The 20,082-nt window shown below is 43.2% G+C and overlaps 2 protein-coding genes across 7 annotated transcripts in view; both read right to left on the reverse strand.

The window, feature by feature from the left end:
• Positions 1-20,082, reverse strand: part of LOC116586455 (protocadherin alpha-C2) — a 183,647-nt gene that overhangs the window by 14,882 nt on the left and 148,683 nt on the right. For all 6 annotated transcript variants that reach the window (XM_032336459.1, XM_032336461.1, XM_032336457.1 and 3 more), the window contains exons 2-3: positions 18,082-18,140; positions 14,827-14,915 (exon numbers count right to left, since the gene is read on the reverse strand). In XM_032336459.1, coding sequence (XP_032192350.1) covers positions 14,827-14,915; positions 18,082-18,140 — 148 coding nt within the window. The remainder of the gene's footprint in view (positions 1-14,826; positions 14,916-18,081; positions 18,141-20,082) is intronic.
• Positions 18,086-20,082, reverse strand: part of LOC116586458 (protocadherin alpha-7-like) — a 106,192-nt gene continuing 104,195 nt past the window's right edge. Inside the window, 1 exon segment of the mRNA XM_032336467.1 lies at positions 18,086-18,140. The gene's annotated coding sequence lies outside the window, so the exon portion shown is untranslated.

A 20,082-nucleotide genomic window follows, 5' to 3' on the forward strand; every position in this document is an offset into this window, starting at 1 on the left:
CGCTCTCTCTCTGACAAATAAATAAATATTAATAAATAAACAAATAAATAGTGTTAACTTAAAAAAAATTTTGAGGATACACACAAAACTGTTAACAGTGGTTGTCTCACTGAAGGGAAGCGGGATTGAGGGAAACGAATATTTTCATGCAAATGATGCTGTACTGTTTAATATTCATACCAATAATACAATTTACATGTTATTTTATTCTACAGCACTTTGAACTTCATGTTTATCAAAAAGCTGGGGGTACACACTAAACTATTGATAGTGGTGACTTCCTGGGAGCGTGACTGGAGATGGGAGGTAAGGTTCTAGTCATTTTACTGTAGTTTTTTTTTTTTTTTAAAGATTTTATTTATTTATTTGACAGAGAGAAAACACAAGTAGACGGAGAGGCAGGCAGAGAGAGAGAAAGGGAAGCAGGCTCCCTGCTGAGCAGAGAGCCTATGCGGGACTCGATCCCAGGACCCCGAGATCATGACCCGAGCCAAAGGCAGCAGCTTAACCCACTGAGCCACCCAGGCGCCCCTTTTTTACTGTAGTTTTGTATGGATTTCATTCATCCCAATTTTTGGCCTTATAATTAAATCAGGGAGAGATGAAAAAGATGACTAGCCCAGCCCCTACTTAATCCGCTGCAAATTTCAAAAACTGGCTCAAAAATTAGCTGAAACAAAACATCGCTACCCTAGACAGTCTGGACCCAGCACCAGCTACATAACTTGCAGGGCCCATAAAAAATTCCCCTAAGTACTCAAAGATGGCAACAGCATAATATTAAATCAAAGAGGCCTTTCTAGGCACAAGGCCCCATGAAGCAGCCTTGGCTGGACCAAAGAGCCCCCTGCTGGGTCCCTTCTTCAGCACCACAACTAAACAGGGACCCTTCCTCCATCTTTCCTGCTGCCAGCCCCACCAGAAATTGGGAACCACAGTCCTTTTACCCAACAAAAAAACTGCTTCTGGGTGGGTCTAGCTGGCTTTTCAAACTTTTCTTCTCTCCCCTTCCCCCTCACTTGGTTGCAGTCTGCGCTTCTTAAAATTTGGCAGCAATCCCAGGCCCTGTGTTGCTGTGTCACTTCTCAGCCTTGAGCAACCATTTCTAGACAAGCAGTGATCTCCCTGCACAGAGGGTATAAAATGGAGGTGCCATCAGAACACTATAGGAGAAGGAGGACAAGAGAAGGAGTGTCATCCGGGGAAAACCCTCTGCACCACCATTACTCCACACCTTCCTGCACTTCCTATACCATTTCATTTAATTTAGCAAAACCATTTTGAATCCTGTTTTTACTGTGTGCCAGGCATTGTGCTAAGTGCCAGGAATATTAAATTGCATAAATGATAACATTTTTTGAATGTTAACCATGAGCTAAGCACGGCACTAAGCATTCTGCCTGCACTAGCTCATTTAATCCTTACAGCAACAGTCTCTCCCCTTCTACACCCCAATAAATTTAAGGCACAATGACTGAGCAGAACAGGGACCTGAGGCATTGTGCAAGGCTGTGCTGCCTCCCTTAAGAAGCAAACCAAGGCAAAATTTAAACATACTTGGCCTCCCTCTCCCCATTTTCACCGACAAAATCGGATCAAGTGCACCAGCATTAGCTCAAAACATTTCCAAGGCCAGTCCATTTTACAAAAATGCTGTAATCACCTCCCTTTTGGTTCCACATTTCTAAAAAGTTTCCAATCCTACTAGAAATGAAAAAGAAATTTTAAAAATACAAAATCAATATACAGAAATCTGTTGCATTTCTGTACACTAATAATGAAGTAGCAGAAAGAGAAATAAAGAAAACAGTCCGGTTCCATTCATGATTGCACCAAAAACAAAAACACCCCCCCCCCAAATCCCTAGGAATAAACTTAACCAAGGAGTTGAAAGACCTGTACTCTGAACACCTGGAAGACACTGATGAATGAAACTGTAGATGACACAACAAATGCAAAGATATTTCATGCATATGGAATGGAAGAACAGATATTGTTAAACGTCCATACTACTCAAAGCTATCTACAGATTTAATGCAATCCCTATCAAAATACCAGCAGCATTCTTTTTTTTTTTTTTTTAATGTTATGTATTTATTTGACAGAGAGAGAGCACAAGCAGGGGGAGCAGCAGGCAGAGGGAAAGGGAGAAGCAGACTTCCCGCTGAGCAGGACCCTGAGATCATGACCTGAGCCTAAGGCAGATACTTAACTGAGTCATCACTCAGGTGCCCTTACCAGCAGCATTCTTCACAGAACTAGAGTAATCTTAAAATTTGTATGGAACCACAAAGGACCCTGAATAGCCAAAGCAATCTTGAAAAAAAAAAAAAGAACAAAACTGGAGATACCATAATCCCAGATTTCAAGATACACTACACAAAGACATAGTAATCAAAACAGTATGGTATTAGCACGACCTTCGCCCCTGTTTGTGATCACTGAGTCTCTCACTCTCAAACAAATAAATAAAATCTTAACCAAAAAAATTTACAACCATTTAAACAGTTAGTATCCTAAATGCAGGGTTGCAACCCTGAGGGAGAGAAGACAAAAGAAGCTCATTTATATCTCAAAATCCCTCAATTTAGAGAGAGCTCACTCTTACGAAAGAAATTTCCCCAAAGCAAATATTTAGAATCAATTTATACTTGGTCCAACAGAAGGAAACAGACGTGGCACTGACGATTGATTAAACGCAACCCCACTCACTGCAGACCTCAGGGAGGACGACTGGATTAACTTCTTGGTGATGCAATCTCCTGTAGAGGGGATGCTGGCCTCTAGGGAGGCTCTGTCATGGGTCTCAGGCCTAATCACTGTCAGAGTCGGGGGGGAGGGATCTGGTCTCCAGGCAGAGCTGCTGAGGGGACTGAGAGGCTCTAGGCTTTGGAGGTGCCTGGTCTGCTCCAATCTCAAGGAGGCAGCTAGTATGAGAATAGGTCTGTAATACAAAATGCTCCTAGAAAACCCACAAACAAATCCTGTGTCCTGTGTATCCACAGACTTGTCCTGTCACCATCCTAACCTTTGCCCCTGACACAGGACGTCACACTCAGGAAAAGCAGATGAATGCCGGCTGAAGTATCTCCTCCCCCGAACCGCCCACAACTCCCAATGCACACGTGCACACCAATCAGGCTCCCCACTTTCTTCTTCAGGGAAGTCCTGAAGACCTGCTTTCATCTGCTTTCACCTAGACACAGGTGCTAGATACATACACAGGGCAGGCAATATTCACTGTTCCTTATCTCCTGGCATCACCCTGGGGACAGTGACTTTCCTACTAGCTATTGTGCCCTTTAATTGACTCCTTCCAGATCAGGCTGTGGGTGATCCAAAGAGTTCCTGTCTTCTCCTGACTGCTCTAACTCTTGGGAAAATACTTAGGCCTGAGACAGAACAATATCTCTTAGCCTCTAACATAACAATGTGCCATCTTCCTCCTCTCTCTCCATTTTCACCTCTGCCCATAGAGAAACACCCAACAACCAATACTTCCATTCATGGGGAATGGGCTAGGAAATGGGTTCTCACCTTTAGCTCCATTTCCATACTTATTCTTCCCAGGAAGGAAAAGTTATCTGTCCAATTGGGGAGATTGCCATAAGTCATATTTCAAATGGATCATGCTTTTTGGTTGGGGAAAGTGAGCACTAACAGTCACTGTTTTTTCACAGTATACCTCTCCTCTGACTCTTTGCTACTCTCTGCTCTAGCTCCATTTGGTAATCGAATCAGGCTGGTTCCTCCTCCTCACCAAGAGAGGGGTCTGCCATTCTTGATTTTCCTCCCTTGTGTTTGGGAGGTGGAGGCTCTACCATATTCCCCACACCATCTTTACCAATAATAAATCTGATTCTGAACTTTGATTCCTCAGTTGGCTCTTTGAATCTACTCTTAATTAATTAAGACTTAGAGGGAAAGGGAGGTGATTAATTAGTCTCCACCAAAGTTCAGACAATTAATAATAGCCTCCAAAGCTGTGTAAAGTCTAATCCTCACGGACTCTCGCCACACTTCTTCATGGTCCTGATACGCACTTTATTTTACCTTTATCTCTACTGAAGTTTACAACACACAGACGCACACAGCCACAGCTGCTTGAACATGAAAGACCCTGAGCTAATGGTCCCCTTCAAAATGCTGAAATCCTAATTCCTGAAACTGTGAATGTGATGTTATATGGCAAAAGGGAATTTGCAGATGTGATTAAACTCAGGATGTTAAGACAGATTATTCTGGATTATCCAAGTAGGCCCAATGTAATCACAAGGGTCCTTCTAAGGGAAAGAGGGAGGCAGGAAAGTCAGAGTCAGAGAGAGTTCTGCAGATGCTATCCTGTTGGTCTGGAAGATAAAGGATCCAGAAACCAGGATATGCAGGCAACCTCTAGAAGCTGGAAAAAGCAAGGAAAGAGCCCCTCCCCTATAGCATCCAGAAGGAATGGAGCCCTGCTGATATCTTGATTTAAATGCAGGGAAATCTATTTTAGATTTTTGATTTCCAGAACTATGAGATAATAAAGTTGTATTGGTGTAAGCCACCTAATGTGTGGTAATTTGGTACAGCAGTCCTGGGAAACTAACACAGATTTTGGTACCTATAAGTGGAGTCTTGCTATTAGAAATAACTAAAAATGTTGATTTGGTTTTGGAATTGAGCAATGGTTGGAGATTGGAAGAATTCTGAGAAGTATGAGATAAAGTGCCTAGCATACTTTGAACAGACTCTTAGTAGAAAAGTAGTTACTAAGACACTGCTAGAGAGGATTCAGGAAGAAGTGAGAAAAGTTAGAGAAAACATATCATCTTAGGGAATACCTAAATGGTCATGAACAAGATGGCAGTAGAAATATGGACAATTAAAGAGGCTGTCAGTTCTAATACAGCTCTAATGCAAATGAGAGACAGGTTATTAGAAACTGAAGGAAAGTGGATACTTGTTATATAGTAACAGGAATCCACCTTGATTTAAGCCAAGTAAAACTTCTCACCTCCACAACCGTACAACAGTGAATCTGCATTGCTTTAAGCCATGAAGTTTGTGGTAACTTGTTATAATAGTAATGAGAAGGGGCGCCTGGGTGGCTCAGTCAGTTAAGTGTCTGCCTTCAGCTCAGGTCATGATCCCAGAAATCTTGGGATCAGGCCCCACATTATGCTTCCTGCTCAGCAGACAGCCAGTTCCTCCTCTCCCTCTCCGCCCCCCTACCTTCAATCCCCACTCCGCACTTCCTACCCCCTGCTCATGCTCTCTCTCTCATTCTCTAACTCAGATAAATAAATAAAATCTTTTAAAAAAATAGTAATGTGGGCGCCTGGGTGGCTCAGTGGGTTAAGCCGCTGCCTTCAGCTCAGGTCATGATCTCGGGGTCCTGGGATCGAGTCCCACATCAGGCTCTCTGCTCAGCATGGAGCCTGCTTCCCTCTCTCTCTCTCTCTCTGCCTGCCTCTCTATCTACTTGTGATCTCTCTCTGTCAAATAAAAAAAAAAAAAATAGTAATGAGAAACTAATACAGAACTCACAGTCAGCCTGGAACTCGGACAATGGATAGTGTTGTCCAAGTTACCAAACTATTCCCTTCACCTGGCATGTGGGACAAAGTATCAGTAATGTGTTAGTTAGGTGCACAGGGTTCACTAGCAGGCAGACATGGGGGATATCTGCATATATGGGCAGATATGGGTGAGCAAATATTAAACACCACTATGTGCTAGACACCTTGCTCGACACTGGGACTATAACAGTGAGCAAAAAACACTAAATGTGTAAATGTATGGAAATCACTTAATTTCTATGAGTCTCAATTTCCTTATCTAAAACATGGGAATGACAATGTGTTTCTCTCTTGTTTAAGTATCCAATGCATATAAAGTGCTTGTCACAGTTTCAATAAATAATAATTCATTAAGTCTTCTTCTCTCTTGTTTTAAAAGATTATTTTATAACAACAGGGGGCAACAACACAGGATTTAAAGATTCTGAAACTTCAACAAAGACCCCTCATCAACATACATACTTCCTTGCTAATAGGTTATCTGTATCCCATGGTTTATCATTAAACACAGATCCAATCTCACAGGCTCAAAGGTGTCCACCTCAGGGCTGTCTACATACCTGGTGATACTCTTTTCCCCCCAAAACTCTCTGACATGTAGTTTGGTTTGCATCATGTAAAGTAAATCATTAATTCACACAGGCTGAGGCTTTGAGCCTTGCTATAGACTTTTGGTTGACCCTAGATGATTATAGGAAAAGAGATGTGACACATGTGTTTTGGGCAAGACAGTATCTATAGTGCAGAGTCAAAAAACATAAAAGAGAAGACTTGGGAAATGCCACCTCACTGCTCAGGTTGGCCCATGATGCTAGCTAGAGCAACAGCTCTGGGCACAGGATTGGTCCAATGTTGGAAGTAAGCATTCTTAGACCATCAACAACAAACGTGTTTATTCAGACTTCCTACATTTTTTAAGTTTGTTTGGTTGTTTATTACATTCACTGGCAGCTGTAATCCAGAGGCCAGGTACACTGTTGGGATTCGACAGTTAAGAGCTTCTCTAGTAACTCTAGTAACAATAAGCTTCTCATCATCCCTGTTTTCTTGTAGATACAAATTTGTTTCCTAAAAGTTATCTTTTTATACTCTAACCTTCTAGAGTTACACCTGTGAGTCTAACTTCTTCTTCTTTTTTCTTTTTAAAGGCTCGATCTATTTATTTGACAGAGAGAGAGCAGGAGAGTACAAGCATGAGCGGCAGAAGGAGATGGGGAAGCAGGCTCCCCGCTGAGCAGGGAGCCCAATGCAGGGCTTGATCACAGGATCCTGGGACCCTGACCCGAGTTGAAGGCAGTTGCTTAACCAACTGAGAAACCCAGACACCCAAAGTTTGACTTCTATAAAGCTCTCAATTTTGTGTTTCCATCCTGGTACAAACATCATTTAAAAAAAAAAATTTTTTTTTTTGAGATTTTATTTATTTGAGAGATAGAGAGCTAGAGACCGAGACGGGGGCGGGGAGGGGGGGAGAGAGCATGAGCAGAGTGAGGGGCAGAAGCACGCTCTCCAATGAATAGGGAGCCCGACGTGGAGCTTGAACTCAGGATTCCAAGATCATGACCCGAGCCAAAGGCAGCACCCAACCGACTAAGCCACCTTGGTGCCCACAAACATCCTTTTTAAAAATTTATTAAGTTTTGGGGCACCTGGGTAGCTCAGTGGTTTAAGCCTCTGTCTTCAGCTCAGACTGCCTTCAGTCTCAGGGTTCTGGGATCAAGCCCCACCCTGGGTGGCTCAGTGGGTTAAGCCTCTGCCTTCAGCTTAGGCCCTGGTCTCAGGGTCCTAGGATCAAGCCCCAAATTGGGCTCTCTGCTCAGTGGGGAGCCTGCTTTCTTCCCCCCTCCTGCCCCCCCGCCTGCCTCTCTGCCTTCTTGTGATCTCTATCTCTGTCGGGTGAATAAATAAAATCTTTTAAAAATTTTTTATTACGTTTTTATTTTAGTTCGAGTGTAGTTAACATTCAGTGTTATATTAGTTTCAGGTGTACTTTTTCACTTTTTTTCTTTCTTTTTTTTTTTTAAGATTTTATTTACTTATTTGACAGACAGAGATCACAAGTAGGCAGAGAGGCAGGCAGAGACAGACGGGGAAGCAGGCTCCCTGCCAAGCAGAGAGCCCAATGCGGGGCTTGGTCCCAGGACCCTGAGATCATGACCTGAGCCAAGGTAGAGGCTTAACCCACTGAGCCATCCAGGTGCCCCACTTTATTTCTTTTGGTACTGCCATCCTCAGGACTGCCTTCTCCCATCTTTCACCTGCCCACTCCCTTGGAGATAAACCATTCAAGGCAGGGCCACTGCTGAGGAAACTCTTGGTCTCATTGAGATTAGAGTGGAATGCCATTGATTTTTGCTCCCTCTTCTTTTTCTTTTTTAATATTTAAAAATTTAGTTACTTATTTAATTTAGTTATTTAATTTAGTTACTTATTTAGTTACTCTCTGTCTTATGACAGAGAGAGCACAAGTTGGTGGAGCAGCTGGCAGAGGGAGAGGGAGAAGCAGGCTCCCTGCTGAGCAAGGAGCCCGACCTGGGGCTTGATCCCAGGACCCTGGGATCATGACCCACGTCAAAGGCAGTTGCCTAACCAACTGAGCCACCCAGGCACCCCTCCTTTTTCTTTTTTAAAAGATTTTATTTATTTATTTGAGAGAGAGTGAGCAAGAGAGACAGCATGAGGGGGAGGAACAAGCAGACAGCCCTCTGAGCAAGGAGTCCAAGGTGGGGCTCGATCTCAGGACTCCGGGATCATGACCTGAGTCAAAGGCAGATGCTTAAGTGAATGAGCCATCAAGGCGCCTCCCCTCTCCTTTTCTGACTGTGGGTAGCAAGCTCTATGTGCAGAGGCAGAAGAGGCATCTCTCCAGTCCACATACTCAAGTCCAGGTCTCCTAGCAATGAACTCTCTTGTGGCCCTTCCCTAAGGGCCCCTGGGCTCTAACCAGTGCTTGACCTGAATATGTTTCTCCAAATTAGGCAATGACCTTTTCAACTTAAAGTTGACTGCCTCTGTGGAAATGAACATTTCAAGTTCTTTTGGAATCTGGGCTGAGTTTCTCTGAAAATATTTGTCATTAAAGAGCCTTGCTATTGCTGGGGATACGCTTTCATTTCTATTTTACTAGAATCAGTGAGGCTTTAGGCAATGCTTGCTAGGGCTGCAAAGCTTAAAGTAATTACAAGCTATTACCTCTCCTCTGCCCTCAAACCAGGTTATAGGTAGGTCCTTTTTGTCTAAGCATCTCTCAGAGAGGAGCTCTAAGCCCACCAATTCCAAAAAATCCAAGCCAGCTTTCCTCCAGAATGAAGTATAGACTCATGACCACTTTGCCATAGCGCTCTCAGGCTACACAGGGAGCCTGTCATCTTTGAGCCAAGTCAGGTGGCAGACTTGGTGATCGCTGCCTTCCCTTGGTCCTTTGAGACATCAGAATCTTCCCAGTAGAAACCTGAATTTCCCTTTTGATAAGGGGTTTAAAAATTTAGCTACCAACCATGGTGTACATATACAACTAGGAGAGAAGGTAATTAGGAAACTCTACTGTTCCATGCAACACTCTTCAACAAAAGAAGGATAAAAGGGTATTATTTTCCAAAGACATGATTCAAAAGTTGTTTCTCATGATGAAGTTTTCAGGGGCCAGTCTGTATGCTCCAGTGACACATTAAACGGATCAATGATAACCTAAGGAACTATAATGAGTACCCATTGCCTGACCTGCCTTAGCTGCTTCTCTGCCTCTGGGGGATTTGAAGGAAAGTGGAGCCCAAGGTAACAGTTCTTGCTACTCTTCTTTCCTCACTATACCCTCTAAAATGTATGCACAGAAGCATAAGCTGGAGTGCAGATGGGACTGGATTTTCAGGAGGCATATAAACTCTGTTGGTGGGTCACTTTTAAGGAAGAAATTTATTTATTTTGTATCATGGTCCCAACCCTCACTGTATTCTGCCCTGAGCTAATCAATCCTGGAAAAAATGGTGTAGAAAAAATGAGGGAGGTGGAGGAAACACAGGGTTGAGGGAAAGAACTATCTCAGAATCCATTTATTAAACAGAAATGTTGAGGGGCACCTGGGTGGCTCAGCTGGTTAAGTGTCTGCCTTTGGCTCAGGTCATGATCTCAGGGTCCTGGGATAGAGCCTTGCGTTGGGCTCTGGGCTCAGCAGGGAGTCTGCTTCTCCCCCTCCTTCTGTGCTCGTGCTCTCTCTCTCTCAAATAAAGAAATAAAATCTTAAAAAAAAAAAAAACAGTAAACAGAAATGTTCAATTGTGGGAAAACCAGGAAATTTTCATGCTAGTTTTTCATTTACATGATCCTTAAAAATAGAAGGTGCAGGGTGTTCTTCTAAAGGAGGAGGCAAAGGTGAATGAATAAAGCAAGTAAAGACTTAAGTTTCATGGTTTCTAATTCCCCATTCCCACACTGTCTTGCTCCTTCCCTCCAGGCCAGGTCAGAACACAAAACACGAGCTACAGAGAGAACTACAGCAGAACTGATGAGCCCCGAACCCCCAAAAAGTAAAAGTGCACCTTCCAAGGACTCACATTCCTCAGCTAGAGGCCTCTCAGCCTGGCCCTGAGCCTCCAGTGGCAGTGGAGGATGTGAATGAGGGAGCCGCCTCACACACACAGATTGCTGATCTCATTTTGTTTCCTAATAAGGATCTGTACACACCTCCCAGGACCGTGATTGCCATGACAACAGCAGAAGTTGAGGGTGAGCAGGTTAGTGGAACAGCAGGCTTTCTAAATCCTCAAACGAGGCCTAAGGCTGCACTCACTCATGAAGTGGGAAAATTCGTGTTGGCAGCGCTCCTGAACGGATTCCGAAAAAACTCAAGGATCATGACTTCTTTCGGGAGAAGAGTCAGAGATGGATTCTACATGAAGCCCCTTCATGGAAAGGTGATTTTGCCAGAGAGGTAGGAAACCCTAAGACAAACAAAAGCACAAATCTCACTCCGCACCCCCACCCTGCATAAAACTAGGGCACATAAACTGTGTCCATCATCCACAGAGTAAAGACATCTGGCAAACCAGGGCAAAAATAATCCCCCAGGGATAAGAAAAAACAAAACCAAAAACAGGTGCATTAAGAAAAATCTTCAGAATAGAGCCTTCCCACAGAGACAGACAACTCAGAACAACTCAGACCTAAACTGTCAATGTGAAAGATAGACTCATACCTTGGAAAATCACAAAAAGTGCTACCATCTACCAAATGTTATTCTCCAGGTTCTGGAACATGCATGTATTATCTCATTTAATTCTTGTTACAACCTTATTAGGTGGGCGCCACTATTATCTCCATCTTACAGGGGAACTAGGAATCAGAAACCTTAAATAAGGGACTTAGAACAGCACAGCAGCTGAGCTAGAATTCAAAGAAGGGTTACTCTGACCTGGAGCCTGAACTCTTAGTGATTCTTTCTCTAATGTAGGGAAAGGGCTCCTGCTTCCTGCAAGAATCATGAGTAGATGCCTTCCTTGCACGGTTTCTGAGCCTCCAAAGATACCACACAACCTCAGGAATATTTCCTCTCAATTCTACACCAGTTCTTAAACTTTGGGGTACATTGGGAGAACATGGAGAGCTTTTTAAAACACAGACTTCTAGGCCCCAATCTGAGAATTTCTGACTCAGAAGGAATTAGTGCGGCTGCTCCAAGTACTGTACTTTGAGAACCACTGTCCGGTCACTCTAAACTAAGGTCCCCTAGGCCTCCCTGCCTTAGCCATCCGGCCTGCCTAATTAACCTTCCACTGCCTAGTCCTGATCCCCTGGGGTCTTCCTTGACAAGGTATAGTGTTATCTTTGGCAGTGCGGTGTGTTTTTGGAAGTCCCTGAGCGCTTTTGAAAATAGGATCTTCCACTCCAAAAATAATCTGTTGCCTGAGGTAATGAAAAGTAGAAAAGGGGGCCTGGAAGAAGCACTAGGGGATAGCAAAGCAGCCTGGTGCGCTGAAGCCAGACAGGCTCTCTCAAAGGCAGGGGCAGTCTTTTTACAACCTCTCAGGCTTCCCTCTTGGAACTGATCACAAGAGGGCACCCATTAAAACCTCTTCAGAACATTCACATTGAAAAAGTGAGAGTTGTAAACGGGAATGACTGGCCCTTTAACGCCCCCCCCCCCCAAGAAGCTGTAACTGGATGCTCTCCCTCCTCAGCCCATTTTCTTTCCTCTGCTCAGTCTCCCGGGAAGCTGCTAAAGAAGCCCTTGTCCTGGTCTGCTCACATAGAGGTGAGGCTCGAGAAGGGGGCCAGGAATCAGGATTAACCAATTTGATCCCTGACTTGTTTATCCTGCAAGAGACATCACCTGGTGATGTCCCCATGGATCCTTTCGGAACGTGACATCTTATCCTAGGTTTTTGTGGACTGTGAAGATAAATGAACGGTTCGGTGATAAAGCAAAAGAATGCATCAATGGAGGAGAAACAAGGAAGACATGTGAATGAAGATTGGGGCACAGACGGCCTCCTCCTCTTCACAGCCGCAGGCTGCAGCTCTTTTAGGTGTGAAAAGGTAGTGGTTCATGAGGGGGTCTCAGACACACGTGTAAGAAGACCCAGGCAACAAGAGGAAACCTTCTGGAAGCAAATGCACCTTCATCATGAGGCACTAAGGGCAACAGAATCAATGAAAGGCAGGCTCTTCTTGGGATCGGAAATAAACAAGTTTTTGAAGCATTTTCCTTTTCTCTGTGGAGAGCTAATGAAGCCTCCTCATTCCATCTCCTGAAGGGCAGCTTGGGTAGGGGTGTAGGGAGAGTGCCTGGACTGTACAGATGTCAGGATGATCCAGACAACCTTAGAGGGTGTGTCTCTGGGTCCAGAAATGAGAATTACTGAATTCTGGCCACCAGGTCATCAGCCTAGGCCATGTCATGGGTCATGCAAAACCATTCCAGAAAAAATAAAATAAAATAAAATAAGGCATTTATTAACACCGTTTGTCAAACACTATATTCAGTTCTTTCCTCTTTAGTAATCATGGCAATTCATGGGGTTATCACCATACCCAGTTTACAGATAAATAACAGTAATTGGAAAACATGAATTTAAGCAATTTGCTTTTGCTCACCCAGCAAGGAAGTCTGGAATTGCAATTTGATTCAGATCTGATTCCAAATCATGATCTTAATCCTTATGCCATATTCCTTATTGACTCAGCAGAACATATTTTTGAGTCCTAAAACCTAAAAATGTTGAAAGGACAGTGCAGAAAGCAGAGGGGCATTCCTTTAACTTCAAGTCACTGGTGAGGAGGTGTGTGGAAAAATATGGTGAGGTCACCCGTGGACTACGTGGTGGAAGATGGAAGCTGTGTCCAGCTCAGTCCATGAGGATGGTGACTCATGCGTCAGGAGCCAGGCACAGTCCTGGACAGAAGGGATTAGACAATACTGAAGGGGAGCAATGGCGACTCTTTCCTTATCTTCTGTCAAGAAAAGGGATTCCTAACATTCTTTCAGATCTGAAGTAAAGAGATCTGGGCCAGATGCAAATGAAAAAACTGGCGGACGTTTCCTACTGCGCATTTGCCTAGGAACGTGCAGCCACCAGCATCATCAATGAAAGGGAGAATGTATTCCGACTTAGTTCCTGGCTCACCAGAGTGACCTACAAAGCCCCGTGAGAACAGGAAAAGCCCTAAAATGAAGGCAGGTGAGCAGGGCGTGGGTGTAGCTGCTTTCAGAAAAGATCTTAACATTCTAGGTGCCTCCCATGCTGCAGTACTGGGCAGCCCAACAGCCCTTCCTCCTCCATCACTTCTTCACTCCATCCCTGGCACTGGGGTTGCAGATTTGTCAATGAACTATTTTATGTTCCTCTTCTTGCCATCTGGCAATATCACTCTCTAATGAATTGCTTTAACTTGTGCATTTTCTGTTGTGTTTTTTTTTTTTTTTTTGACAAATGTGACTTTTAGTTGAATCATGCCACATTCATAAATAGCAATTGCTGGCTGATTAGAATCAATGAAAGCCCTTAGAGTTGCCAGCAAAAATGGGCCCTTAGCTGCACATGTTACTCAGATAGCCTAATCATTGAAAGGCACCTGATTATTTTTGGAAAGAATGTTTCACACTCACACTTGTGTCATCTATAATGTATCTGTGTATATATTTGAATTTGGATGGGTTCTTGCAGGCCAGCCATGCTAGGAATATAAGTGCTACACACACTTGGATTTGGAGCTAGACACACTTGGGTGTGAATCCTACTCTGCCACTAACAAACTACATGAACCTGGGTATGTTTCTTATCCTCTCTGTGTCTCCAGTTTCTCATATGTAAAATAGTCATAATAAATCCCTTGCAAGGCTGTCATGGGGGATAAATGAGATCACATGTTTAATGTGCTCGGCACAATGTCTGGGTAGATTATGGCTCAATAATCAGGAACTATTATCATCATCATGATGTTCTATTAATAGAGGATTATGATAGACACCATTTGCAGTCTCTGAAATCCTTCCTTTCTGAAAACTGTCACAGGGATAGGCCTACAAAGCCATATTTTTATTGTATGACATTGTATGATTAGAGGAGAATAAGGAAACTAAGGAATTATGAGCTTAAGGAATTTTTCTATGCTCTCCCAGCCACTGGGTTCTTGATCCAATCTAGCAGATTCTATTTCCTGAAAGTATGGATTAGAATCAGCCCTCACTGGTCCTCTAAACTAAGAAACTGTGAGACAGTCACGTGTGCAAATGTACATGTCAAGGCAGTAAAAGTCAGTCTGCAGAATGATGTAGGTATGCAGAAAGAAGCAGGTCTGACTTTGACCTGGAGTCAAAGAGAGTAGTGCCTTGGTTTTTATACTTTCCACTTCCATGAGAAACTCCACTGCATGTATCTGTCTGTAGATCTATGTGTCTCCCTTTTGCTTACCACTCTGAACGGGTTTGCAACATCTTCAACCAAAAGATCTTTGCTAACAGTGTCACCTCTGCACACGAGGCCACCAGATCTTCTCTGTGTGGCTCAGATAGCCTAAGCACATGAAATACCCCTAGTTACTTTACAGTAGAACTTTATATACATGTGTACTCTTCTCTGTTTTTAATTCTTGAAGGACATTAAGTAGAAAATCAAAATAATCATGCAAGAGTATAAGGAAGTCATACATGGATGGAAAAGAAGAAAGACTAAAAAGAAAACCATTAGCATTCCTGATCTTAAAAAACAAACAAACAAGTCATCTAATTGTCTTCTAGAACCCAGCAAGAAGAGAGACCTTGGGTCTTTACCTGGTGTTGCACTGGATACTGTTGGCCACTGCTGATCAGGCCCTCCTGGACCAGCCCGTAGAATGCCAGCCTCCTCCAGGTGCACAGAGCTGAGTAAACACAGAGACCCAAATAATGGTTAGACCATAAATGACTTTCCAGATCTTCTTCCACCCTGAGAAAGCTCATGGCTCTCTGAAGGCAGCGCTACGGCTAACACACTGTACTCATACTTGAAGCAATGACTACTGAGCAGTTACCTTACATAAACTGCAAAAGCATCATTGACTTCCTGCTTGTTATACTATTTGGGCAATAAACATGTTTTATCTTTGTGGCAATTCTGGTTGTCATTAATGCCACATGGTGTTCAGTAAATCTAATGGGAAGCCCATCAGAGGGCTAATGCCATTTTAACACCTTATTGCTGAACCAGATGAGGAGAACTTGTTCTCAGAAGCCCCAGGCCTCTCTTGCTGATTCTCTTGTTTCTGAGTCCTCTATAGCAAAGACGAAAATACTTGAAAATTATTTGTTGACTGTAGCATTATTCCAAATTAATTACCCAATTACTTCTTAATGTATTTCATGTTCTACTCTTTCTGTATTTTTTACTTATAGACCACACACCCTATATTTCCAGGGACTTGAGGAAGCCTATCACCATCACTCATGGATCCCAATTCAGAAGAGATTAATTCAGCATGAAATATTGTAGGGAGTGAGGCATGAACTGGGACTCCCTTGGAGGCAAGCAGAGATAGAACATAAACGCTTCAGGAATGGGGCAAACATCATATTCATTTATATATGCTCAATGCTCACACATAGGAGACCCTAATATACTTGTGGGATGGATGAGGGAAGGAAGGAACAAACAGGACCGTAAACATCAACCCAAAGAATCCTCATCAGAATTAGAGGATTCTTTTCTTTTCTTTTTTTAAGATTTTATTTATTTATTTGACAGAGACCACAAACAGGCAGAGAGGCAGGCAGAGAGAGACAGAGGGAAGCTCTCTGCTGAGCAGAGAGCCTGATTCAGACTCCATCCCAGGACCCTGAGATCATGACCTGATAGGAAGGCAGAGGCTTAACCCACTGAGCCACCCAGGCGCCCCCAGAGGATTCTTTTCAAAAAGACATTGGTTCATCTTGCAAATTAAGTTACTCAAAATTTACACTACTATTTGAAGGGTTATGAGAGGCGGCGAAGCAGATGAACTATTGTGGGGGAAGCTCATCTATCAATTGAATATTCTTTCACTCTTGACTCTGAATAATATATCTAATCAAAATTCACTCATTAAGCTCTGCCCTACTGCAATTCTTCCCTTCATCTACATTCTAGAATCTTTCCCCCCAAATATTAATATCCTTCATGTGTTCCCAGATTCTTCCAGTAAATTCTATGGGTTCAGTCAGATTCATTCTGGAGATGTAACCACCCTGGAACCAGCTCAACTCAAAGCAGAATTTTCAAAAAAACAGTTGCATGAGGTCTGAGGCCAGAACAGCCAAGAAGCCAAGCACATGTGTAAAAAGAGAAGAGTATTCTTTGAGTTTACAACTCTAATATATGTTCAGTATACTGTACTATGAGGAATAAGTTACATTTAACTGCACTTTTTAGTTCATTCCTCATCCTACTTATATCTCATGGTATCTTAGTTGAAACCTGAATAGGAACACACTTGGCTCCCCCCGCTTTGAAAATGGAGTAAGGAAGTGATATGTTTTAGCATTTTATTTCAAATGTAGCTTTAAAGGCACATCTCGTGGCTTTGACACTTTTCAAGTAAAGCACTAGTTAGTTCAGCCAGGAGAGAAAAAGCTGGTATTATAAACCATGCTTTTCCCTACTGCATGGTTTGCAGCAGTAGCTCAGATGCAGGCAAAAGCATAAACTGGTCACTAACAAACAGGAAGAGCCCTCCTGCCACTAGTATTCGAACATCCGCACAAGTTTTTCTGGGCTAAAATTATGACCCAGGTTCCAATGTGACATCTCGATATGCCCACTACTGATCTTCAGGCCTTCGCTGATTGGTTCTTGGTGAGAAATAGCACCCATTATAATGATCTCTGCTTGACTTATAATGTAATGCTTGAGACTATGTTAATTTATTTCACTTTAATGCTTTTCTAAATGGACTTAAAACTAATTTTTCATTGACTTTTTTTTTTTTTTTTTAGATTTTATTTACTGGACAGAAAGAGTACAAGCAGGAGGAGCAGCAGGCAGAAGGAGAGGGAGAAGCAGCCCGACCTAGAGCTCGATCCCAGGACCCTGGAATCATGACCTGAGCCAAAGGCAGACGTTTAACCATCTGAGCCACCCAGGCGCTCTAATTTTTCATTAACTTAACACATACTTTGTAAGCTCTCCCTTAAGAGACTGATGTAGGTTTGCTAAAGATCTACTGAACTGTTGCCCAGACATTTTGAGGGGCTTAAGTTTAGAGTTCATTCCTCCCTTGAAACAAAATCCTTTTGCGGGTAGTGATCACTAGTTTCCTGGTTTCCAAAGACACTCAAAAGTAAAGAATCTTTTATTTGGCCCTATGGCACTAAATCAGCTCTGGGGATAATGGTAGTTAATCAATTACTGTCAAAGAGACAAAGTAGAGAAACCAAAATTATATTTAATCTGAGTCTTAGAGTCATACTATTACTCTAGTTTCATTTAAAATAAGATAGATTTGGTCTCCAGATATTCAATAAAGGCCTTTCACATGGCTCATCCGCTAAAGAGCCCACGCCATCGATAGGAACAAGAGAGTAACAAGATGGGAAAGATACGGAGATTCTAAAATGGATGAACATGAACAAGAATGACAGCCAGTTATTGCGGTTAATAGGATATAAGAGTCGACGTGTGACAGAAAACTAAGGTAGAAAACACGTACTTATATTCGGGTCCAAAATCATCAGGATTAATTATAATTTCTAGGGGAGGGACAGAAAGTACAGGTGGGGAAGGGATAGAGGAAGTTGTAATTATTTCCCTACAGAACTTTCAATGGGAGAAAGTACCCAGAAGTCTGTCTCTGTAACTTTACAGGGAACTCTGATTTGCCAGCCCTTGATAAGCATTTGGCACTACTTCCAATGTTTCAATTAGAGATGTGGAGACAAAAGGAACTATTTTCTCCTGGAAAAGTATCTAAAACTTCTCAGTTTGACAGCAGTTTCCAGCCCCTGGACACAGAATGTGTCCGAGCCGTACAAAGTTAAAGTTCTCCTGACAGAAAGAAAAAGGAAGGAACTACATACCTGTGCATTCCTGCTCGGAGGGAGGCAGAGTAACGCCAGTCAGGGTTGGGCTGTCGAGGCTGCAAAAAATCACAAAGGGAGGTTTTGTTAATAAGGCAGAGTGGTGATTGCCCTGTGACTGATTAGCCTATTTCTGAAATATTTCTCATATCTGAAAAAAGTATCGAAGGAGCCATTTTATGGGCAACTCTAAGATGCTATCCATATATATATAGCACTTCAGGAGAAAATGAGCTCATCGGAGTCCTTCCACAGACTCCATATCATGGAAAAACCAGATTTAATGATGCTGTGAGGACCAGCTGTGGCTTCGCCTTGCTCAAAACAGGTCCATGTTCCTAAAGCAGCACTAGAGGGAGGGCAGGCTATTTTTGAGATGGGGAAAGCTTTCATTGTTTTGCCTTCAAATGCTTCACTAAAGGAAGTTCTCCCATTTGGTATTCTAGCTAGAACAGGGCTCAGACTCCATGAGTTCTGCTGGCCGGCCACACTGCAGAGGACTGCAATCTGCCGCCGGCTTTGCAGACTGCAGCATGTCCCACCCAGGATGGATGGGGCCCGGTCGCACACCAGCGACTGAAAACTGCCTCTGCTGCTGCTTGGAGAGGAATCCCAGGGAGAGGAAAACAAACCACGACGGGAGTCTGAACTTGTTTTGCTACACAGTCCTTTTCATAAAATCCTACCCGCTCCCTGCTTTGCAGAGTGTTTGGCCTCCTCCCTCAATTACTGCTGCTCAGCTCTTATTGCTTAACAGGGAGTGCCTGAAATGCAAAAAGGGTCTGGCTCAGTCTCCCGCACCTGTGTACGGGAAGGATCTGTCACCCTTTGTCCACAAACTGTCAATTCCAAGTGGAGAGGACGAAAAAGGAAAATATAGGCCCCTGAAGACTGTTGGAGGAGTTATAGGTTGCGTAGAAGGTACTCAGGAATCACTGGGGACAAAACGAACCACCATCACTATCTGGTATGTATTAGCAAAAATTTTGTTATAAAAGAATCCTGTGAGGGGCGCCTGGGTGGCTCAGTCAGGTAAGCATCTGCCTTCAGCTCAGGTCACGATCCCAGGCGGGGTCCACAGGGCCCTGCTCAGTGGGGAGTCTGCTTCTCCTTCTGCCCCTCCCTCTGTGCATGCGTGCTCTCTCTCTCTCTCTCTCAAAAATAAATGAAATCTTTACCAAAAAAACCCCTGATGGATGTTCCCCGCAACATGTTTTCATGGGCAGAGATTAAAGTGGGCTCTGTCACTGAATACTGAAGTCTATTTGAGTGGAAAGATGAACAGATGGAGATTGTATTCTAAAAATTCCTCTGGATTATAATGATCATTTTTGTAGATACAAAGCCACAGAAATACCAATAAACTACTTCAAAATGTCAGTAATTCCAGTTCTTATCCTTTTTTTTTTTTAAGATTTTATTTAATTTGACAGAGAGAGATCACAAGTAGATGGAGAGGCAGGCAGAGAGAGAGAGAGAGGGAAGCAGGCTCCCTGCTGAGCAGAGAGCCCGATGTGGGACTCGATCCCAGGACCCTGAGATCATGACCTGAGCCAAAGGCAGCGGCTTAACCCACTGAGCCACCCAGGTGCCCCAGTTCTTATCCTTTTTATTGTTATTCAAAGGATGCAGAGTATTTCATAGCCACACTTTCCCACAACACCTAGGAAAGGAGTGATCAGCATCTCAACTCCCAGACAAACTTGCGGGTGACTGGAATGTATTCAGAAACTTAGCTGAAGTCAAGGCCCAGAAAAAGCTACAAGTCTAAGATACTTCACTGCAAATGTCCACATACATTAACTGCCCTCTTCGGTCCTTTCCACTCTGCTGGCAAGATAGGAATATCATTCTTGGTGGTCAAATTCACAGCATTCTATGGATGTTCCATCTAAAGTAGCATAAAACTCTACAGATGAAACGAAAGGGTTCTCATTTTCTACTAGTGGTGTTGCAGTGACCAAAAGAGAAACGATTTGCAACTCATTCTGTAAAGCTGGA

This window comes from Mustela erminea, chromosome 3 (genome assembly GCF_009829155.1).
Source record: "Mustela erminea isolate mMusErm1 chromosome 3, mMusErm1.Pri, whole genome shotgun sequence".
Taxonomy (NCBI): Eukaryota; Metazoa; Chordata; class Mammalia; order Carnivora; family Mustelidae; genus Mustela; species Mustela erminea.